This window comes from Propithecus coquereli, unplaced genomic scaffold (genome assembly GCF_000956105.1).
Source record: "Propithecus coquereli isolate 6110/MARCELLA unplaced genomic scaffold, Pcoq_1.0 Scaffold194, whole genome shotgun sequence".
Taxonomy (NCBI): domain Eukaryota; kingdom Metazoa; phylum Chordata; class Mammalia; order Primates; family Indriidae; genus Propithecus; species Propithecus coquereli.
Window position 1 is genome coordinate 1,027,842 of NW_012144300.1, and position 25,346 is coordinate 1,053,187.

The window sequence follows — 25,346 nt, forward strand, 5'->3', positions numbered from 1 at the left end:
CTCTGGTCCCAAACATTTTGGATGAGGGATATTCAACCTTTACCAGCTTTGTGGCCACTCCTTCAGCTCCAATCACTGAAATATATAAACCCCCACACATACATCCTTCCTCCCTTCCTTCTACCTTGACTCATAGGAACCAACTTCACTATTTTCTGGTTCCCATTCCTTCCTCACTTCCAGAAAATTAATCTATTGATTATCCATTTTCTTTCCTATATTCTGACTTTTTCCCTATCTACTAGGTCCTTCCTCAGCAGTTAAACATATTCACAATATCCTAATCAAAGAAAAATAATAAAAAAATAGCAAAGAAAAACAGCCCTCCATTACTCCTCTCCGTGGCTGTATACAGTCTTTTTCATTGCCCAACTCTACACAGTCAAATGTTTGAAAAAGTTGTCCTCCCTCTCTCCTTCACCAACGCCATCCCAATTCCTCTCCTACCACTTAACTGAAATGGTAGACCTTCCATGTCACTGACCCCAGTACATGTGACTTCCTTCCCAACTTCTCGGCAGTATCAGATATAGTTAACCACTTCCACCTTCTTGAAACCTTCTCTTCACTTGTCTTTAGGATTCTAAACTCTTTTATTCATTTTTTTTTTTTTTTAAGAGGTAGGGTCTTACCGTGTTGCTCAGGCTGGATTCAAACTCCTGGGATAAAGTGATCCTCCCACCTCAGGCTTTTGAGTAGCTGGAACTACAGGCTCATGCCACCACACCAGCTTCTACTCAACTTTTAAATGCCAGAATTTCAGGATGGGACCTAAACTTTCTTCTCTCTATACTTTCTTCCTGGGTCACCTCATTAACAAGATAGAGACAGTTATGCTGGTCCACTGCCTATTTACTCCCAGGTCATTTCCCACTTCTCCACTCTGTAATGCAGAAAACATATTTCCCAAGTTCTGGGGAGAACAGGCTGATGGGAGGCATTACTGAAAGACTAGAAGGTGGGAGGAAGTAAGGAGCCAGGGCATTTCTTGCACTCCCTTTGCTTCCTGTGATGATCTCCAGCAATAGCTGCATCCGCCCCTCCTCCTGGAGAGAACCCTTCCCCTGTGGTTCCAGCTCCTATAACAGCTCTAGCTCTCCCCAGATGGCCCCACCTCTCCTTGTGTCCCTCCAGTCTTCAGGTTGGCTTCCAGGTGTTGCCAGCATCCAGGTGCTTCATGGCCTATTGGCTTCTCAGCCTTCCATCACCTTTTATAACCAATTGCCCTTATTAAACTTGCTTTTTTGAAAGACATGGAATGATTTGTTTTCCTGGCTGAATCTCAACTAAGTCAATGAATTGCAAGTTTAGCCTTCCAGATCAGGCCTATCCTATGAGCTCCAAACCTGTACGTCAATCTGGCTACTTAACATGCTAACCCCAGGATGGCTCACAGGAACTTCAAATCCAACACATACGAAACTAGAAGTTCAGCTACAAGGACAGGGACTTGGTCTTGTTCTCTGAACGATCCTAGGAAAACATGTAGAAGGTTCTACAAAACATAATGTCACACGATGATAAATCCACAAGTCCTATCACCCCCTTTCCCAAATACTGATTAGGACTCTTCACCTCTTCCAGTCTATTCCACCATCACCCCAGGCCCTGGTGTCATTCCCTCTTGCCTGGGCTCCTCTTCAGCCCTTTCGCTGGGCTTCTGCATATGTTTTACCCCCTTCTAATTAATTATTCCCACAGCAGACAAAAGGAACTTTATAAAAACATAGGTCTGATTCCTTCTCCAACCTGCTTAAAACCCTTCCACATGATTATAAGCTCTCTTTATTTCTCCTTTGTAGTACTTATTAAAATTAGAATTAATTAGGTATACATAATTATGTATCCCCCAAAAATTACTCTTGTCATCACTCTACCTGTCAACATTATCAGAAATTTCAACCTTTATATTTCTTTGGTTAAAATCTTGTCTCTAGAATTAGTACTTAATTTATTTTTATTGCTGAATAGTATTCCATTGCATGGATATACCACATTTTATATATACATTCATCAGTTGATGGACATTTGGGTTGTTTCCACTGACTATTATGAATAATACTGCTATTGACAAGTTTTCATGTGAACATATGTTTTCATTTCTCTTGGGTATATACCTAGGAGTAGATATGGTACATAGCAGTGGTCCCCAACCTTTTTGGCACCAGGACCAGTTTCATGAAAGACAATTTTGCCATGGACCAGGGGTGGGGGAATGGTTTGGGGATAATTCAAGAGCATTATATTTATTGTGCAGTCAAACCTCTCTGCTAATGATGATCTGTATTTGCAGTCGCTCCCTGGCGCTAGCATCATTGCCTCAGTTCAACCTCAGATCATCAGGCATTAGATTCTCATAAGGAGCACACAACATAGATCCCTCAAACACGCAGTTTATGGTAGGGTTCAAACTCCTATGAGAATCTAATGCCCCCCACTGATCTGACAGGAGGCGGAGCTCAGGCGGTGATGTGAGCAATGGGAGCATCTGTAAATACAGATGAAGCTTCTCTTGTTGACCTGCTGCTCACCTCCTGCTGTGTGGTTCCTAACAGGCAATGGACCCATACCAGTCTGTGGCCCAGGGGTTGGGGACTGTAAGTATATAGTAACTCTATCTTTACCTTTTGAGGCTCTGCCAGAGTATTTTCCAAAGCAGCTGTATCATTTTACGTTCCCACTAGCAGTGTATGAGTAGTCCAATTTCTTTAAATTCTCACCGAAACTTACTGATTTCTGTTTCTTCACATGTTAATGTATGTGAAGGGGTATTTTACTGTGGTTTTAATTTGCATCTCCCTGTTGGCTAATGATTTTGAGCATCTTTCCATGTGCATATTGGTGATTTGTACATCATCTTTGGAGAAGTGTCTATTCAGAATTGTCTATTCCTTTGCTCATTTTTAACTGAGTTATTTGTGTTTTTATCACTGAGTTGTAAGAGTTCTTTATATATTCTAGATATGTCCCTTACAAGATAGGATTTGCAAATATTTTCTCCTGTAGGTTATCTGTTTTTTTCTTTTTCTTGAGACAGGGCCTGGCTCTGTTGCCTGGGCTAGAGTGTAGTAGCATCATCATAGCTCACTGCAACCTCAAACTCCTGGGCTTAAACAATCCACCCACCTCGACCTCCCAGAATGCTAGGATTACAGGCATGAGCCACCATGCCTGGCCTATCTTTTAACTTTCTTGATAATCCACTGAAGCGTAAAGGTTTTAAATTTTTATGAAGTTCAATTCACCTATTTTTTTCTTTAGTTGCTCATGGTTTTGGTGTCATATCTAAAAACGCCTTGCCTAATGCAAGATCATGAAAATTTTTCTGTACGCATATATGTTCTTCTAAGAATTTTATAGTTTTAGCCCTTATATTTAGGTATATGGTCCATTGTTAGTGGATGTTCATCTACAGTGTGAGGAAGCAGTCTAACAATTATTTTGCAAATGGATATCTAGTTGTCCAACGCCATTTGTTGAAAAACTCTCCTCTCCCCCTTAAATTGTCTTGGCACGTTTGTTGAAACCCAACTGACAATAAATATGAAGATTTATTTCTAGACTCTGAATTCTATTCCATTGATCTATCTGTCCATCCTCATGACAGTATCACACTGTTTTGAACTCTGAAACTCTGCAGTAAATTCTGAAATCAGGAAACAAGTTCTCCAACTTTGTTCTTTTTCCAGACTGTTTGACTATTCTAGGTCCCTCAAATTTCCATGAGAAATTTAGAATCAGCTTGTCAATTTCTGCAGAGAAGACAGTTGCCATTTTTATAAAGAATGTGTTGAATTTGTAGATCCATTTGGGGAGTACTTGCCACCTTTACAAGTTTGCCAAGCCACGAATATGGGGTATCTGTTTATTTAGTCCTTTTAAATTTCTTTCAAGAATGTTTAGTAGTTGTCAGAAAGTTTTGTACTTTGTTAAAATTTATCCCTAAATATTTTATTCCTTTTGATGCTACTGTAAAGGGAGTTGTTTTCTTATTAATGCCATTATCATATTATTCTTTACTAGTATATAGAAATAGAATTGATTTTGCGTATTGACCTTGTATCCTGCAACCTTGCTGAACTTTCATCAACCTCTTAAAGTCTTTTAAACTCTTGAAGTCATTCCAAGGTACAACGAAGTCTGAGCACCACTAACTAGTTCAGTACCATCTACACCCTCAAGTCTAATCGGGGAAGATACTTTTATGTGCATCACCACTGCTTACAAGTCATTTAATGATGCTAAGCAACATGAACTCCAGAGGAAGGAAGAACTCTTTTCTAACCAACATCTCCATAAAGAATGCATGCATTCAGCTAGTTTCACAAGAAATAGTGAAGGAAGCTTAAGGGTGGAATTATATATGCAAAATTTAGAACTCTGATTGAGAGCCTTTAAATACTTTAGCCCAAAATAGTGCCATTACTTTTTTCTGAAAAAGGGTACTAAGGTCCACCTTGTAAGTTTGAGAACAAGCATTCCATATAGAAGATTAAATCTGGGCTCCAATCAAAAGTACCTCCAGTTCTCACCAAGCAAGAGTAATCAAACACTTCTATCTTTATCTCAAGTGATCATGAAACATCTAAATTAAGAAACTCACTAATAGAAATAGCTCTGAAGAGAAATCCATTGGAAATGTTGCAGCCTGGTCCAGTCCTCACAAGGAAGCCAATTAAATCTGCTAAAATGGAAGAATATTCCAATTGGAGCAGTGAACCAGCACTAGCATTGGAAAGATCAGCTTCCAAAACAAGTAATTCAATATATCTTCCATTGACCTTTCAGAGGATTTTCCTTTTGTCCTTCTTGTGCTGCCTTTCCTAGCAGAGGAAGGCCCTAATTCTTATACTAGTCCCAAAGAGATCCCTTTGGTCCAGGTGCTATCTTATGACACACTATACTCAGAAAAGCAACTGGTAGTTCCAGGAGAAAGAAAACAAGAAGGCCTGCCAAGTTTACATCCTTCTACTTCCTCCAAAGAAACATTAGCCCTGAGAACTGCAAGCCCTCAGCAGGCACCAAAGCCCTAGTGGACAGGCCCAACACTGGCAGTGAGAATAAGCACACTCTGGATTAAGCGCAGGCAGATTCCATTGAATTCATTTGATACTACCTTCTCCCTCCTCCTGTTAGAGTCCCTACCTGAACTCCTAGTCAGTGTCTCTGAATCTCTAAGAATGCACACAAGGTCTCAGCAACAAACAAAGAAACAAAACCCAAATTAATAAAAGGTCTAGAAACCCTTCAACCATAAGGTAGGGCTATACAAGTTATCTGAATAAAATATAACCATTAACCCAATCTAAGCAAACACAATGGGTACTTAACACTTTACTAAAGAATTCAGAATGAATATTAAAACTACACCAAGCAAAGGATAGCAAGATAAATGGATGAACTGACAAGTGATAAAGTAAAAAGTTAACGTTAGAATCTGCCATGGTTTGAATGATGGTGTCCCCTCCAAAATTCAGGTTGAAACTTAACCCCCAATGCAACCGTGTTAAGAGGTGTGGCTTTTGAGAGGTGATTAAGTCATGAGCTATCCCCCGCCATGAATGGGATCAGCATCCTTCATAAAAGGGCTCGAGGATGAAGAGAGCCCTCCTGTCCTTCCATCAGTTCCCCACGTGAGGACACAGCATTCCTCCTTTCCAGAGGACACAGCACTAAGGTACTATCTTGGAAGCAGAGAGCAGCCCTTACCAGACACCAATCCTGCTGGCCCCTTGATCTTGGATTTCCACTTCCCAGCCTCCAGAACTGTGAGAAATAAATTTCTATTGTTTATAAATTGCCCAGCCTCAGGTATTTCGTTATAGCAGCACAAATGGACTATGACAGACTCTAAGAGGCCGTAGGGACACAGCCCTCTGTATCTGTGGGTTCCACATCCATAGATTCAACCAACCATGGATAGAAAATATTCAAAAAATAAATAAATAAAAGTACAACCATAAAAAATACGCAAATTTAAAAAACTATTTACATAGCATTTACATTGTATTAGGTATTATAAGTAATCTAGAGATGACTTAAAGTATATGGGAGGATGTGCATAGGTTACATGCAAATACTATACCATTTCATATGAGGGACTTGCGCATTCTCAAATTTCCTATCCACAGTGGGAAGGGAGGTGGCCTGGAATCAATACCCCACAGATACCGAGGGACCACTGTATAGGTGTTCATTATAAAAGTCTTTCACCTTTTTTGTATGTATGAAAAGTTTCATAACAGACTGTTGTACAATTTTTTAAATCTAAAAAGCAAAAGAAAAAATTTATACCAGTCATCAAATCTCAAATTTTAATGTTCCTTAAAGCAGAAATCATCTCTATTTTAAATAAAATTCCAATATCTGCTTCAGTATTTAAACCAGAGTTTGAATAAATTATAGTGAAATAATATCCTGTTAATTAAAATGAATGGTAGCAATATTAATGACTATCAAAATTTTTGAAATTTGAAAAGAATATTAATACTGTATCAATAAGAGAATAAAGCTAACTCATCATCAACATTTTTTTCTACAGTATATAACCTATAAAGCCAGCATGCAAAAGAGCTCACATCAGTAAGCCAGAAGTTGCAAGGAGGAAGCTTATTTAAGGCGTAGGTCCATTCTACACTGACAATGCCATGTCCGTAACCATCATTCCCTGTAGAGCAACTGTGCCAGCATCGCTGTTGTCCAGCTTCTCTTTTGCAATGAAAATCTATTAGACATAAGAAACCTGAACTCTTAAAAAGTAGAAAAGTTTGGACAATGAATAGGTTGGTTATTAGGAATTTTATTTAAAATTAATTTGAAACAACTTTATTCAATTACTCCATAGCAAAATGAGAATCTAATTACAATTTAGATTGCATCAAAACTGCAACTATTCCTTAATTCGTAATATCTCCCCAAGGGTTTATATTGCAAACCTGTCAATTTTTTTTCCATTTTCTAAAAAGCAAGTTGCTAGAAGTCAGGGGACTTTATGTTTGGTGCTTCTTTTTTCCATATTAATTGCTGTAATTTGAACCAGTCTTCCTTGTCTCTTAGTAAATCCATTTGCTTACATACCTGAGACTGCTTCTGACTCTACTTTCTTGTTAAAATCTAACCCAGTTACTATCTTTGAACTGCCACTTTCCAAATGTTTTAAGTTAGCATCATATTCTAGCAAACTGGGCGATCAAGGCAAGGGTCAGAAGTCAAAGCCATGTGACCAGTTGTTTCAGAAATGTGTGTCATTGGTCACAAAAGAGACAGGGGGCACATATACGTCAAAGGACATGATAATGAGCAATTAATATATGCTTTGCCAATAAACTGCTCTGCAAATGCCCTAGACCAGCACATCAGTATCAGCTGGAGGATGAGCTAAAACACAGATCTGAAGGCACATCCCTGGAGTTTCTGATTCAGTGGGGCTGGGGTGGGGATCAAGAATTTGTATGTAGTGAAACTCAACTATTGGGAGGAGGGAGAAAGGGATGGGTGAAATCACAGCTAGCAGGTATAATGGACACTAGCTGGGGGATGGGCACGCCTATAACTTTATCTCAAGCCGTGAATAAGCAACCCATGTAACCAAAACATTTGTACCCCTGTAAAATTCTGAATAAAAATTTTTTTAAAAACATAATTTATATGTCTAACAAATTCACAGGTGATACTTGTGCTGCTGGTCTGAGGGTGACACTTTGAGAACCAATGGCCTAGAACTAAAATATTCATTATCTGAGAGGCAGCGGAAAAGCGGGAGATGACGAGAATGAGAATATCTGTCAAGCGCCTATGATGTTTATGGTATGTGTTTTAAAAGTACCTCATGTAACCTGCACAGCAACTCTGAGACTGGTATTACCCTTATTTCACACAAAGCAGCTGAGCAACTTACCCTAGTTCCCGTGACTAATAAACCCAGGAGTTGAGATTTAAACTGTCTAACTGAGACACAGTCATGCCTTTCTTTCTCTTAGTAAATCCATATGCTTACATACCTGCTTATTTTCTCACTACGATTATTTCCATGTTACTAGAACTAAAACATGAGAAAACACTAGAATCTTTACAATTTGAAAATGCTACTTGTTCTTTCTGAAAGTTATTAATACTGCAAGCCATAGACAAAGTTTTCTAAGACTAGACACCATTCCAGATTAAAACAACCTGTAATTAACATACTACCTAGGAAAAGCAGATGTTTCAGCTATAAAATATTCTCTCTGTGCTTGGGAGCAACCATGCATTAATCACCCTCAGCACACAGGAATCACTTGGAAACCACCGTCAGACTGAGGTCTTCTTGGGAACACCAGGAACTTCCACAGACCCAGTGTGTGTGTTGGGGGTGCGAATATCAGTCTTTGAGGCAGAGGCCTGGGCTTGAACCTTGACTTCAGTTTCAACATCCAAAAATACACTCGATGCACTGGGAGCTTTCAGTTATGTAAACCAGACCTCTTAATCTCTCGGCCTTGGTTTCCTCAAATAACTTGGCCCAAGTCACACAGTTGAAAGTTCATAGCACACCACTCAATCCCTTTAATCTGAGGCCATGGCCACCACTATATTCAGATTAAACACTCTTTGATCTCTGAACGACTCCTTGGATTTTTTAAATCAGTTGCTCCGTACTTTTGCTTTATACTGACTAAACTTTAATGCATATAAAGTCAGTAATCAGTTGTCAGTTTTGCATTATGTAGGCTATTGTCAAGCTTTTGAAACTACAGGTAGGGTGATAAAAACCTAAACATGGGCCTTTGTCCACTGTTCATGCGAACAAATAAGACTTACGGAGCACATACTATGTGCTAGGCAGTACATTACATATTTTCACAGAGGTTGTCCTTATTTCCAGCAAACAATGCTATGATCCAGGAATTGAGCATGGATCTTGGGCGAGTCACTTAACTCTGCATTGGTTTCTTTATCTGTAAAACTGGAGGGTGAGAGTAAATTAGAAAAAATAGTACTCTTGCATATTACATGATAGATACTCAAATGGCCTTGTTTTTACTTCCTTGATATTTTTTTTTTTACAGATGAATAAACTGAGGTTCAAAGAGATTAAATAAACACCCTATGTTCACGTGGTAAATAGCTCACACGCACTTTCCAAAAGAATCAAACCAAAAGGACCTCCTTACTGGGGGCTGGAAATGATCACAAACCATTGAGGCTTTCAGTTAACCCAGAGCTGTTTATTTCCATGGAAATGAGGTACTGACTGTGTCTCTCACCTGATTCCAAGAGGCATCCACAACATAAGCCTTCTATAACCAATCTTTGATGAACTGAGATGTTCAGAAAATGGGATTTTAGAACTAGTTAACTCACAGCCTTTTTTCAACTTGCCTAAAGTTTTAAAGTTTCCTTTTCCTACTTAGTAACAGCTTGTCACTAAACATAAACTTTTTTGTGTGATGAGGCATCTCCCACTGTCTTAAGATCATCTTTGTAAACATCATTTTTTCCATTCATTCATGTCTGCTATGTGTAATATACTTTTCTAGATATAGCCCATTTTTTTCTAACTTGACAATATTGTGAACACCAAGGTGTAAAATCGGTTGAAACTGTACTGGCACTGAATATACTACATATTTTTTAAAGACAGATCCGTGAGATGAGCTTCTTTTGCTACAATTTGCTTCCTCCTTAAAAGAGGAAGCATGGATTAAACAATGAGATATGTTGTTTTCAGCCATCAGATTAGAGAGGGTGAAAGGTTGAAAATACCCAGAATTTCACAAGAGGGGGCTTTCCTACACTATTGGTGGGATTGCTAAACTGGTACGACAGTTTGAGAAGGTACTTTTGCAACATATATTGATTTAAAATTGTACATACCTTTTGATTAGGCAATTCTATGTCTAAAATATCCTAGGAAGAGATATTTTCACATTCATATAAGTACAAGAATTTTCATTTATAATAGCAAGAACTGGCAAAAACCTTAAAATCCATTATTAGAAGGTCTAGTTAAATAGATTTTGATATAGACACAACGTAGAACACTCTATAACACTTAAAAAGGCAAGTCTGTATATTTTCACACAGAAATATATCTACAATATACTAAGTAAAATTTGGAAAACTCAAGTTAAAGAAAAGCTTCTATACACCAAGATCCCATTTCTCTATTAAGTGATGTGTATGAGTACATATCCGTGCATGAGCTTGTAGTCTAGATGGGGGTATAGGGGAATTGTTCACACACTCAATACTTTTTGAGGTTTTTGTTTTCTATTTTTAAATAAGCATGTATTACATTTATAATTTAAAATTAGTCTGCAATTTAAAAAGAAGAGAGCAAGGAAAAAATGGGATAGCAGGGAGAGAAACAGGTAACTGAGGTTTTACTATAGTTCAAATGAAATTCTCTACCCCGTCAATGTCCATGACATTGGCCACCAAAAACTTTGCATTTATCTGAAGTCTCAGTCTAGGACTGAAAGCCATTCTGGGTTGGCAGTTGAAGGAAAGAATTCAGCCATCAGCCACGGAGGCCTTTCTGCTGCCTCTTCTGGTGGGAGCCCTTCATTTGTGTCCTAGTTCTACAGAGATAAACAGAAGAACTAAAATCCTACACATCCTACCCTTAAGTTACGGCAAACTTTGTAGAAATAACTGAAGGCAACTGTCAATATACCAGAGCAGCTAGCTATGTGGTAATGGTGCAGTACCCTCTGCCTGTCCCGAGTACTTTTTAGAAATTGGCAATTAGGCAAATAGTGTGTTGGGATGGCCGAGGGGGCCTCAAAATACAGATGCATACTCCAAAAAACTGTTACACTAGGGAACAAGTCACTACTGTCTATCAACTTCATGATCTTTAAAATAAGGACTTTTTTTTACTGCCTGATTTGGGTTATTATACAGATACAATGAGTTAAAGCACTTAGAACAATGCTTGCACTGAATAAGTGTTTGATAAATGCTAGCTGCTATTATTGTGACAACAATGATGACTAGCGATGCCTAATTGCCTTCCTGGGTTTCTGCCTACCCTTCCCTCCATGAGCTTCAACTCCGAGAAAGATAAAATGGATCTATGTCAAATGGCTCGAAGGTTAGGCAAGACAGATATTTTATGAAATCTTCTATTTAATTCAATTTAAATGCTAAATGCTTTCAGAGAAGAAATGACCATTTTATACTAGGGTAGCCAATGCTGTGCATCTTTGCATCTTTCATTAATAAATCCCCTACGACCTAGCAAACTGCTTGTCAAAATAAGTATTTGTTGAATAATGAATGCAGGTGTGTCTTGACCCTGCAATGAAACATCATTAGGCATCAACCTGCTGGAATTAAAAAAAAAAAAAAAAAGGAAAGAGGAGTATTCTAGGAAGGAGACAAGGAGGTATGCTTTAGCTCATATTACAAGACAGCAGAAGGTGATCTGGATAGGCACTGTGTGACAGTTAGCAGGGGAACTTGAATGTCAGCACAAAGGAATAGGATTCAGATAAGGGCACATGCATTCTCAATAATGGTAGTGGCATTCTGACAGCAACATTTTAAGAAATCTGACAGTATCCCAAATGGATACAAAAAAGGAGAAATTGGGGACATAAAGATAATTTAAATGCTCCAGACATCAAAACTGCAGTCCACCACAACATATACGGCCTAAATTGATGAGGGTATTCTATGAGCTCTCACCCTACCTTTCATGCTTCCTTCATCCTAATCCAGTCTTGTCCACTTTTGGTCCATTCTCCACCCTATGCCAAAGCCATTCTCCCTACCTCACTCCCAAAGGCTTCCAGTGGCACTATACTGCAACTTAAACATGGCATACAAGACTTTCCATCTGGAGCACTCTTCTTACTCATAGCCCACCAACACAGGCATCAAGCAATTCCTATTCATCTTTCAGTACCAGCCCCCAGGAAACCTTCACTGACCTCCCCAAATCTAGTGTAGGTGGCTTCCCATATGCTCACTGTACTGCCTTTATCAGAGGGTCTGCTGCCCACATGACAGCAGGACTGGCTATGTCTCACGACTGCCATTTGCTCCATAATGAGCATACAGTAAGTAGTACCAAACGGATTAGTAGAATCTAGACAAAGATGGGACTAGACTTAGAGGAAATTGGAATAAGAGTGAAACTTCGAAAGAATAAATCTTGGTGACTTAGTGAATGTGGCAGAAAGTTCCCTCATCCTCTCTGGTCATGGTTTATGTGTTTGGCCAGCCTATCATATTGTGAAATGTGGTTTGAAGAATAAAACTTTGGCAAAGTCATGCTTTTAAAAAAAAGTCTACACAACATACAAGCATAGATTACCATATTCTCATAACTTTGTGAAAAGAAATAAAATCTTGTTTCATATTATAGCACCACCTCCTACCCTAATACATATGCTTTTCTCAGAGAACATAGAAAAGCTTGAAACACTTGTTGAACCTATGATCGATGTCGAGAATGTTATGCAAGTGAAGTTTGTTTCTAAAGAACCGTGTCGACCCAAGGAGGGGAGGAAATAAAGTACAATTGGTTAACATTCCCACTCTGAGTGGGTAAAGTACAGTCAAAGAGATCCACCAGAAAAAGACAGTATTCCAGTTTCTACAGAATTGTGTAAGCATACTACTGAAGCAGGAATATAACACGCCCAAGTATTTTCCCACACACTTTATTAGTTAACTTAGAGGCAAGGGGAGGAAAGGAAGACCCTGTAAAAATCATGAGATGTTCATTTTAGAGGGAAGAAAGGAAACAGTTTTCTGGACTACACAGCTAGGGGCTTTATCAGAAGAAAAATAATAATTCAAGGATTTATGTCTTCAACTGTGTTTCCTAAAAACAGATTCTGAGACAGAGTATTCCACGTAGAGTATTTTCGAGGTGTAGTACCCTCACCAAAGTCATGTCTACAGGGAAGTGAGGGTGGTAGAATTGCGCGATTGGGCAGAGAAGGAGATTCCAACCAACAGTACAGCTGCACCCAGGAGCTGAGCTAGTCCTACAATCCAACAGGTGCTTGGAGGTGGGAATGTTAGGAACCGGGCCCCACCCCCTGTGTGGAAAAGTTGTCTTCCATGAATAGGGAAGGGGGTGGCAGATACAGCAGGAGGTGAGCAGCAGGTGAGCAAGGGAAGCTTCATCTGTATTTACAGCCACTACCATCACTCACATCACCACCTGAGCTCAGCACCCCCTCCCATCCTCCCCATCCCTGTCTCCACATTTAGATCCTATAATCAAGCACACAAAGCCAGATACAGTGGCTCATGCCTGTAATCCTAGCACTCTGGGAGGCTAAGGCAGAAAGATGGCTTGAGGCCAGGAGTTCAAGACTGGCTTGAGAAAGAGCGAAACCCCATCTCTACAAAAAATGGAAAAAAAATAAGCAGGGCATTGTGCCTCCAGCCTATAGTCCCAGCTACTCAGGAGGCTGAGGCAAAACGATTGCTTGAACCTGGGAGTTGGAGGTTGCAATGAACCATGATGATGCCATGGCACTCTAGCTGGGGTGACAGAGCAAGACCCTATCTCAAAAAAAAAAAAGCAACTAATAAGTTTAAGTATATATTTCCCTTAGCAAACTGAAACCTCCCAGAGGAGAATTATTTGGCTGATTAAAGTATAATAATTAAAGAGTCTTGGTTTAAAGAAGAGAGAGCTATTAAAAAAAATCTCATGAATTGTTTTAGAAAAATCCCAAACCAAGCCATCATTTTACAAATGAGGAAAGTCTATATAAATGATTTGCTCAGAGTTATAAAGCTATTGACAGAAATTGGAACCAGAGCTAGAGCTAATTGTCAAGACTGCCCTGCATAGCTCACTACTTCCCACATTAGACTGAACACTGTGGGAGAATTTTTAATGAGTAATCTAATCTTTGCCCTCTAATGGAAAGAGAGCCTTCATTCAAATATTATAAAGTCAGTGAGCAGAATTAGATTTCAACCAGTAACAGTAAAATTAGATTCCAACAAATTTTGTTTTAAAGAGGAGAACTAGCATTAACAGTTAGAATTTATACAGAAACAAGTTTCAAATTAATACAGAAGAGAGTTTAGATTTAAAATTTAAAATAATCAAATATTTAGTATTATGGTATGTCCCAATCCTGGAGGTTTTTAGTCAAAAATTAGATGATTACACTAAAAAGAATACAGCTGCACGTGCTAGGTGTATTCCAGGTACTGTATGTACTTAGTGCTTTATCTAGCTTATCTACTATAATTTTCTCTATAATCTTATGAGTTGATTATTATCCCTATATTATACGAAAGAAAATGAAGACTCAGACTGCCTAAAGACATTAACAGCTATCACCTGCTGGTCCAAACCACTATCATCTCTGACCTGGATTATTATATTGCTTTCTAACTAGTCTTCTTGATTTTCCCCTGGCCCATTTAGTTTATTCTCTATGCAGCAGCAAATGTGATTATAATGGTTAATTTTACATGTTAACTTGACTGGGCCACAGGGTGCCCAGATATTTGGCTAAACAGCATTTCTGGTTGAGTCTGTGAGGGTGTTTCTGGATGAGTTTGACATTTGAATCAGGAGAGTGAGTAGAATAGATGGTCCTCCCCATTGTAGGTGAGCATCATCCACTGAGGGCCTGAATAGAACAAAAAGACACAGAAAGGAGAATTCACTCTCTCTGCCTGACTGCTTGAGGTGGGACCAGGGTCTTCTGCACTGAGACTGAGACTCATATCATTGGCTCTTGTGGTTCTCAGGTCTTCAGACTCGGACTGGAACTACACCACTGGTTCTCTTGAATCTCAGCTTGCAGACGTGGATCATGCGATTTAGCCTTCATCTCCTAATGCTTGCCCTACACACATACTCACACATACACACTTCTCCAGTCACACTGGCCTCCTTGCTGTATCAGAACACACCAAGAACACTCCCAGCTGAAGACCTCCATACTGTTTCCCTCTGCCTAAAATCCTCTTCTCCCAGACATTTGCATAGCTTGTTCCCCATTTCCATCAGGTCTCTGCTCAAGTGGGACTTCCCTGACCATCTAACATGAAGTATAAACCCCCTTCCCCACAGCACACCCTAATCCCCTCACCCTACCTCATTTTTCCAGAGCACATATCATCATCTGACTTCTGTATTTACTTGTTCGCATCTGATTCATGCACTAAAAGTTGAACTATTTGAAAACCGGGCCTCGACCTGATTGTTCACCACTATATCCTGACCATCAGAACTGTGCAAGACACAGTAAATATTTGTCTAATAAATGAAGCTGAGGCTACCAGAATTAAGACCTATTCTCTTAAATGGCAAACCAGACTGGCATCCAGGCAAAGGAATTCTTTCATTAGGAGGGTGGGGGAACTAGAAGATCTAAGGTCCCTTTCAATTCTAGAACTATGATGCTATGACAAAGACATCAGGGCCTTAATAGTATGGCTTCCTTTTGCTGCTCTTTCCTCTCTTGCCACATTTTACTACTTTCCTTGAATAAGTGGTGAGCATTAGGCATGGATGAGATCATAGGTCCAGGAAGCCAGCTCCTCCTTGAGTCATCTCTAATCCATTTCTCATGTTGTTACTATTTGCTCTTAGTCCGCAGATGCCACCTGACCCCGCAGCAACTCGGTTGCCAGTGGAAAAATATAGTATCAAAATGGGCATATTAAACCTGAGAAGGACTTGATCGATAAACACAAAAGTCATCACAGCATTATCATGAAATCTCTAAACACGTAGAAGCAGCGAATATATTGAAGTCATTTCACAAAGGTGAGGATGAAGTCACTGACTTGCCGCTGTACCCAAAGCAAAGTTAAGGGAAACATAAAACCAATCTTGCAAGCAAGTATATTTTAGTACCAGAAACTAACAGAATAACAGAGTGCTTTGAATTTACTTTTATTAAATGGCAGGATTTACTTCTGTCCATTTAACAGTAATAGAAGCCATGGGAATCCGGAGAGCTGGAGAATTCAAAAGCTTGAAGAAAGGTTGCAGGACTCGTGACCAGAAGAAGGGACAGAAAATTGTTCTGTGATATTGGCCTGGAGTAAGATGCCTCATTTTTTCTTGCAGCTCTAGAGAGTTCTCAATAAAAGGTACTTTAAATGATACTAGACTAACATATCAAGCCAACAAGTAATATACCATTATGTTCTTCTCTTACATGGTAGTTTGAAACACCCTTTCAGCTGAATCTTCTACACCCACCATAAATGTGCTTATCGATTTATTTTCAAAGTTGTATTGGGTTTTTTCCCCTGTAAGTTCCACTCTAGATCTTCAGTTTATACATCCAGCTGTAAGTCACACTTTTAACAAATCCAACTGAGAAATTTCTCTCTCTCTGTCCTAACTGCTAGTCTCCATGTGTCTCAGAATAGTAGTGAGGTTGAAAAAACCTATAGAACCCCTGTTTTATAAAAGGCTATTGAGGAAGCCTGGTAAATCTTTGTAGGATTTCCTTTCTCTAAAACATTTTTGAAAAACAGAACAGTTTGGTATTCTGATGTAACTTACGGAAGAAAGAATAAGAATAATGCCAACTTACTAGGGGCTTGGCACTGTGCTAGATGCTTTAATGGAATGGTTATTTGATGCCTCCTAAAATCCTCTAAAGTAGGTATTACCAAATCCTCCCTTTCTCTCCCTCTTACAGGTGAGGAAACTAAGGTTTAGAGAAGCCAAAGAACTTGCCCAAAATCATACATCATTAAATGGTAAAACCTGAACTTGAGTCTGAGTCTTCCTGCACTCTTAATCATTATACTATACCGCAATGGAGGAATGCAGGTAAGAAGAGGAAAATGGCATTCCTTTCTCCTAATGCAGATATCAGAACCCATGAAGAACCACTGCAGGCTCTTTGCTTCATTTATAAGTTATCAACCCATGTGTGTGCACACTCATGCATATGTACACATACATAATGCAAATCTTCCCAAACTGTAACTGTGTCTGCCACGGTTTAGACATGGTTTGTTTGTCCCTACCAAAACTCATGTTTAAATTTGATTCCCAAGATGGTGATATTGGGAGGTGGGATATAGTGGGAGGTGTCTGGGTCATGAGGCAGATCCCTCATAATGGCGTGGTACGTGCGTGAGTTCTCACTCTGGCGAGACTGGATTAGTTCTTGCAAGAATGGATTAGTTTCCCTTAGAGTGGATTTTTATAAAGCCCAGAAGCTTTATAACTGGGGTTTAGTCTCTTCCCACGTGTCCGCCTCCCCTTTGACCTTCTCTGCCATGTTTCGACCTAGCACATGGGCCTCACCAGAAGCTGAGCAAATACCCGTATCATGCCCCTCGGACTTCCCTGCCTGCAGAACTCTGAGCTAAATAAACCTCTTTTCTTTATAAATTACCCAGTCTCAGGTATCCTGTTATAGCAACACCAAATGGACTAGGACAGTCTCCCAAACCCTCTGCGGGCTTTTCTTAAAGGTCACACAACAAGCCCCAAGAGAAAGAAGGGTTTGGTCTAAAAAGTTTTAAATTTCCTCACACTTTTCAAACACTGGAAAATCCATTTGGCTCAGAGAAATGAATAGTAAAAGGAGTTCTAACTACCTAGAGCCAACAGAATGTAATGGAAAAAAGGCAAGAATATGGCTGGACTTTATTTTCTTTTTGCTCAGCACATCCTGTCTTTAATCTGGAAGGTAAATAGGCCATGCCCAACATACCAATTCTTTTCAGGTGAAATTATCTAGGTTATAAAAACAAGCAACAACTGTGTTTTCATTATTCCTTAACTCATGGCTGGCAGAAATTATTTCCAAAATAAATCAGAGGCAAATATTGTCCACAAGGGAGCAAACCTACAAATTTCCATTACTTTGATAACTGAGACTTTTGTGAATTTTTTCTTTCACTTGAATTAACATTGTGTGGCATTATCTGAAAGAGCACGTTGCAAAAGCCAGAAAAGGAAAGTTTGAATTTTCATATTTGGGTTATTTAAATCTACAGGCAAAAAAGAGAGACAGATAGATACTCTTCGCATATAGTTAGTAGACTAACATCCCTGAGATGCTTAACCTTCAGAGTAGAAAAAATAATTACACCATACCTCTCTCCCTATAACCCCAAAATATCAACTTCTTTGACTCAGTAATACACCTAATGATGTAGGACTTTGGTCAGGCTAGTGAGAGCTATGCCCATTTTTGTCTTATATGTTCAGCTTCTCTTGCTTTTTATTTTCTTCTATATATTAAAGCTGAGCAAATAGTCTAACAGAAACTATCTTCACAGATTGAACATCCTTTAACAACAAACTAGATAATATTGACAGTTAATTTGAAGCAACGTCCATCATATTCCTTTCTCTGGATGTCATTTAAATCAAGAATTACCTACATGAAATCATTTAAAGCGATGTTCTTCAGAGTACCAGTTGTGGGCAAGTTAATGGTATTCCACTTAAAAAGGTGGCACAGTCACCAGAAGTTAAACAGGGTTCCCCTGCTTTCCTTTTAACCACAGATTTCACAGAGCCTGTAAAATGCAAATGTGCATCACATCCCTCCAAGAAAGGAACAGAGAACATCACAGTTTCCAAGCTAATTTGACTACGGAACATTTTATTCAAGGACCATCTCAGTTCACAGAGCTGGTGGTCCATGGAGCATGCTTGGGGGCAGGGCATCAATTTCAAGGCCAGGTCTGCCTAAAAATAGGGAATGGGCTGGTCAACACTCAATGGTCAAGTCAGACTCTCCACATCTGTCCATTAGGCACTCCCAGATGACACTGCACCCCATAGCTGGAGCTCTGTGAAGGGTCCTAGCGCCTTCATTTTTACAAATTGAGCTCAATCACACAGCTGAATTGGGGGTAGAGCTGGAAATGGAGCACGGTGATCTCAGAAACAAAAAGAATTTAAGCTCACAGCAAAATGGCCAGGGATACCTCTTAGAGAAAACAGGACAAAGAAAGAATGTTTTTAACACTTTATTAAATCCATGAAAATATACCAGGATAGCACCAAATTTAGCAGGAGGAGGACTATTACATTTGGACACTCCCCCAGGGCAAGGTGGGGCAGGATCCTTAGTAAAACCAGTAAAACCTTTTTTTTGAGACAGGGTCTTGCTCTGTCACCCAGTCTAGAGTGCAGTGGTGTGATCGTAGTTCACTGTAACCTAAAAGTAGGCTCAAGTGATCCTCCTGACTCAGCCTGGCAAGTAGTTGGGACCACAGGCAAATGCCACCATGCCTGGCTAATATTATTTTATTTTTATAGAGATGGGGGGTTTCACTATGTTGCCCAGGCTGGTCTCGAACTCCTGGCCTCAAGCGATCCTTCCATCTAGGCCTCCCAAAGTGCTGGGATTACAGGCATGAGCCACCACACCTGCCCTAAAACTATTTTAAATATATGGTATGGGCCGGGCGCGGTGGCTCACACCTGTAATCCTAGCACTCTGGGAGGCCGAGGAGGGCAGATTGTTTGAGCTCAGGAGTTCAAAACCAGCCTGAGCAAGAGCGAGACCCCGTCTCTACTAAAAATAGAAAGAAATTAATAGGACAACTAAAAATATATAGAAAAAATTAGCCAGGCATGGTGGCGCATGCCTGTAGTCCCAGCTACTCGGGAGGCCGAGGCAGGAGGATCGCTTGAGCCCAGGAGTTTGAGGTTGCTGTGAGCTAGGCTAACACCATGGCACTCACTCTAGCCAGGGCAACAGAGTGAGACTCTGTCTCAAAAAAAATAAAAAAATAAAATAAATATATGGTATGCACAAGAAGTCTTTCCCAGCCAATAATTGGGAGATATCATCCAATCCTATTTGGAATGGAAATTGGTACTATGTGGCATATCAAAAAAATGTTACAAATTTCTTTTCAGCCTTGAAAATGCAAAACATATTAGACACATTTTTAAAACTTGTTTTTTAAAAAAAGAAATCTCTAACCAAAAAAAAGTTAGAGTAGTATTTCAAGTGAGTCTGATTCTAATTGCAAATTTACAGACACTAATGTAATCATACACACACAGCTTACTATTTTGGCAGATCATAGGTAATGGGGTAATAGGATGCCAGGGAAGATTAATGTTTTTAGGTGTAAAAAGTTTCAAAATTGGAGGGATACCAAAAATATCGAGCCATTTGACTTTCTGCTTTTGAGCACTCCCTAACAATGAAAAAAATCTGAATCTACATGACAGAATAATCTAATTGTACTAACACCTCCTCCCAAATCACTGAAGGAGAAATGAGCAACAGTTGTGCTGTTTTTAATTAGGAACTAAAATCTATTGAAACAATAATATAACAGTGTTAGCTCCTCGTGAATATGAAATACAACCTTTGCTTGGGTATTCCTTACCCAACACTGACGCACAAACTTGAATTCTGCACTATGAAATCTCATAGCAAAAACTGAATTCCATGTCCTGCTTTAAACATCAGTATCCCTCAGGGAAAATTTTCCATCCTGGTTTTCACCAAATGTTGCTTCTGACTCATTTGTTTCAAGGATTAGCAAGGGTCTGAAACATGTGTTAGAAAGTCAGAGAAATAATCATTTTTGAAGGACGGCCTTCAGAAACAAAGCAAGACCAAAGAAAACTGAAGTTGCTCTGAGATGACAAGGCCATTTCCTCACTGCCTATAAAGCAACACATACGGACAAGATGAGGAAGGAGATGAAGCGCAAATATTACTCCTCAGTGAAGCCTACTCCTGACCACCCTTCTTAAAACTGCAACATCCTCTCAGCCCTGCCCTCTTGTGTAACTTTCTTTGATTGAATGTAAGCTGCTAAGAGCAATAATCAGAGCTGGGTTTTGTTTCTCTGACTGATAAATCCTAGTGCCTAGAACAGTTTCTGGGACATAGTTGCTGCTCAATAGATATTTACTGACTGAATGAACAAACAATACTATTCTTTGTCATCTTTGAATCCTACAGGAACTCATCGGTCTGTTTCCTATCTATCCTTAATCAACCAACCTTCAAGGACACTTGTAGTGAAGGTCACAGGCATTGATATCAGGTGTTAATTAAAAGAAACAAGTCCACTCCTGCAGATCTACAACGTTCTCTTTATTATATGGAATAAGCAGCATTCAGCATATTGTGAAAATAGAATGAAAGGAGCTATGACAAAGTAAAACAATTTACACCATGTGCTTTGTAGGAGATGAGCAAGAATATGGAAGGAAAATCAGCATAGTAAATTGTTACCTGATTTCTCTATCATTCAAAATACCTGATGAGCTTCTTATAGATGGTATTTAACTAAAGCATGTCAAAATTTCTCTATTTTATTCCTTAGCTAGAAACTTAAGAAAGACTATTTAAGCAACCAACAATTAAATTTTAAACATACATTACACTTACTAACAACAAGCAAACACTGTATTTACCATTCCAGATACTATTTGGAAACACATCCAAATGCGGATTGCTTTCCAAAGCAGGCTCACACCATGGCCAACTCTGGCTTCTCAGTATGCCACAGAAATGTATCTTGTACTTTTATAATTTTTCCCTTTGTATTTGCTCATAATGAAAACATTCAGGAAAACTTACAGCTGTGCAAAAGATGCACTGGCATTCCTGGAGTGTGGTCATCTTGTCCAGAGACTGTTCACACAGGCAGAGTTTGCAAGTGACTAGGGGGGCCAAAGCCAGGTCTCCAGGTGTGGGATTTTCGGCAGTCATGGTGAGACAGGGGAGCCTACCAACTGCGCCCATCCGCCTGTCTTCAGCCTTCTTCAGTCTCCTCAGACCCTACAGAAAGATCCAAAGCAGAAAATATTATATCCATTGACACAGCTATTGTTTAACCAACACATTTGGGTGCCAGCAGAGAAAGTTCTCACCCTCAGTGATCTCTAAACGTACAGCTAATGCATTTCTGAGACCCATGGGCTACAGAGCTTGCTCCCTTGGCAAGGTGTTCCTGAAGTCTTGAAATATAAGCTGACCTCACTGTCCTGATGCATATCACGTGCGCTATGGAAGACCACTATGGGGGGTGGGTGGGAATGGGGAGATGTTGGTCAAGGGTACTAAGTTTCAGTTAGGATGAGTAAGTTCTGGGGATCTCTTGTGCAGCATGGTGACTATAGTTAGTAATAATAAATTGTACTCTTGAAAATAGCTGAGAGTAGATTTTGAACATTCTTGCCACACAAAAAAATGTAAGTGTTGATATGTTAATCAGATTGATTTAATCATTTCACAATGTGTGTGTGTATATATATATATATCAAAATATCCCATTATATACCACAAATATATACAATTTTTATTTGTCAATTATACCTTAATAAAGTGGGTGTGGGGGGAATACTACCATGAACAAGCACATCATTTAGGAATTCCATTGCTATAACACCAAATTTGACAGATTCAAAAAATACTTAAATATACAGTGTCACTCAAAAAGTTAAACAAAGAATGACGATATGATCCAGCAATTCCTATTCGGTGTATATACCCAAAAGAATTGAAGGCAGGGTCTCAAAGAGATATTTGCACATCCAAATTCACAGCAGCATTATTCACAATAGCCAAAAGGCAAAAGCAACCCGTTTCCATCAGCAGATCAATGAACGAAATGTGTTATATACGTACAATAGACTAAACAGGAGTGAGATTCTGACACATGCTACAACATGGATGACCCCTGAACACATTATGCTAAGAGAAATAAGCCACAGAGAAAATAGCAAATACTGTATGATTCTACTTATAAGAAGTACCTATTAATAGAAGAAATTCATAGAGACAAAAAGTAGAATAGAGGTTCCCAGGGGCTGGTGGGAGGGGAAAATGAAAATGAAGAGTTAGCATTTTATGAGTATAGAGTTTCTGCATGGGATGATGAAAAAATCCTGGAAATGGATAGTGGTGATCATTGCACAACACTGTGAACATACTTAATATCACTAAACTGTGCACCTAAAATGACTGAAATCGTACATTTTATATTTCCCCCCAATAATTTTTTAACTAGCGTGGTAGTGTTCATTGTGTTCCTTCACATATAGCATTTCATTTAAACTTTCGCAACCAGAATTATTTTCTTCGTATTATAGCTTAAATTAAGGCACTGAGAAGTCAGGTAATCTGCCAAGGTTCCCAGAACTTGTACATGGCAGAGCAGAATACAAACCTCTGTCTTTTGAGGCCAAACCCAGTGCCTGATCCATCGCACCAGACCTGCCTCAGAAGTGGATACTATAGAAGGGATGAAGCAGGAAAAGAAAGAAAGAATGAGAGTTGAAATCCATGACTACAGCTCTCTTTAAGGTCACTGAAGTTGCAGAGGAATAAAATTTGTCCCCACACATGGCATGACATAGGAAAAGATATCTTTATACTGAAAAATAAGAATGATAGCCAAAGTCTTTCTACTAGATTATTTTTATTCAGATTCTTTAAAAGGAGTGAAATAATTATAAAAATGATCTTCCTGCATATTCATATTTTATATCATATCAGGAAATTTCATGTTCTGATGAAATAAAAGCAAAATCCTAAAGTTCTTACATTATTAAGGAGTTTGGCCAATTCTAATAAATTCCGCCATAGAAATCATTGCAAATATCCCTCCCCAACAAGAACCAGACTCTCTTCCTCTCAATTTTTGGACAAAAGAAATTACTTTACACAAGCCCCACAATGGTTTAAGTCTCAATATATAGGTACGAAATTACTAAAACAAGGCGGAAACAACAAATTGGATTAGATGAAAAAGAAAGAAAAAAACCAATGATATCTTTACTCATCAATTTGCCAGCATTAACTTTCTTAATGTCATACCTGAAAGGGTCAACATTTACTAACTCTAGTAACCTGAAGTGTTTAAGGTTTTCCACCTACTCCCTGAGTAGCAATAGAAGATGTGATTCAAAATAAATTAAATAGTGTAACAGAGTAGTCGCCCCTTCTCCCACAGATGTGGATGCATAAAATTGAGAGTGGGGAACATGTAACAGAGGGAATGGTCTGGGAAAAAATGGCAAAAGATGTTTTCTCTCTCTTTAAAACTCCCCTCATTCTTTTTGGGAACTAAGGCCTGCATCCCTGCCTCTGGCAGGTGCTTGGGAAGAACAGGGGAAGGTCTATTGTTCTTTGTGTTACAGGAGATAGCTCAACTGAACTGTCGGCTCCATCCCAGGCCCAGCACCTGGCCAGCGGAGGTCTGGGTGGGCCTCCCAGGTGGGCAGAGATCATGGCTTTGTCTTCAGCAGAGATGGGACAATTAGATTCATTTACAATACCTTAGAACTGAGGGCCTTCCCTTTACAAGCTCTGTATTTCTTCTTATGTATAGGAATTTGGATTTTGAGATGATAGTCTACCATTTTCCTCCTTTGCTGGCAAAGTAATAAACTTCTCATTCCTTCTCCTCAACCACTTGTCCTTGTTCTTCTAGCAGCCCCGTGGACAAGTGCTGAGCTTTCAATAACAATAGGATACTAACTAGTGATTAGTTTCCATGAGGAAGATGTGCTCTTTCTTGGCAAAGGCCCAATAATGTTTAAGACAGTGTTCTTGAGGAGCTAACATCCAAGAGCAAATTCAGTTCAAATGGACCTGCACATCAAATTCAGGATTTTGAGGTTTAAAAAAAACCAAAACCTGTCTTTAGGGTCAACATAGGAGTAAAAATGAATGATTTTTATCTCTTCTCTCTTCCCAGTTGATGCTCAGACAACTATCATTAGTTGTTTCTCCAAGACTCCCCGGTTAATAGCACACATAGTCCCACCAACTTCACCCAATTGCTATCTTCTCATCTCTATTTTCTCAACACTTCTCATAAAATATATTCTGAACTATTTAATATCTTTCCCTCAAAAAGAGAAATCCCAATTGAAACAAGAAGAAATGTAGCCAGTGCATATTTCCTGAGTAGGGAAGACGGGAAATGACACAGGCCAGAACCACCCCACACAAACATCAATTACCCTGAAGGGCCCTTTGCAGGAAGGGCTGTCGTGAATTGCCAATCCTGCTGTTCCAACCTAGCAAGAGATCTAGGTACTCTTCAAGAAAGCCAAGTAACTCTCACAGTCTCACTCTGTATTATTTTTTAGAAGAGACATTAAACAGGTCAAATTTTTAATGTGCACTTGAAAAACAAAGGCATAATTGTATACCTCTTAGAAATTAATTGAATACTCTTGAAAAGCAGACATAATTGCATACCTCTAATAATACTCCAATAATTACCCACAATTGGATACCTATAATCAGATATCTGTTAGAAATAGTTGTCTTTTTAAGGCAGAACTAGAAATTGTGTTAATGCAGGCCATCTGAAACATCATCTCGTCTCTTGTCATATACATAAGTGTTTACTCCTCAGTTTGTGAGTTGCGTGCCTATAACTTATGAAAT

At 39.2% G+C, this 25,346-nt stretch overlaps 1 protein-coding gene across 1 annotated transcript in view; it reads right to left on the reverse strand.

The window, feature by feature from the left end:
• The window catches only part of RNF144B (ring finger protein 144B), a 93,002-nt gene that overhangs the window by 42,164 nt on the left and 25,492 nt on the right, over positions 1 to 25,346 (reverse strand). Inside the window, exon 2 of the mRNA XM_012643260.1 lies at positions 21,522 to 21,722. Coding sequence (XP_012498714.1) covers positions 21,522 to 21,686 — 165 coding nt within the window. The 5' untranslated portion in view covers positions 21,687 to 21,722. The remainder of the gene's footprint in view (positions 1 to 21,521; positions 21,723 to 25,346) is intronic.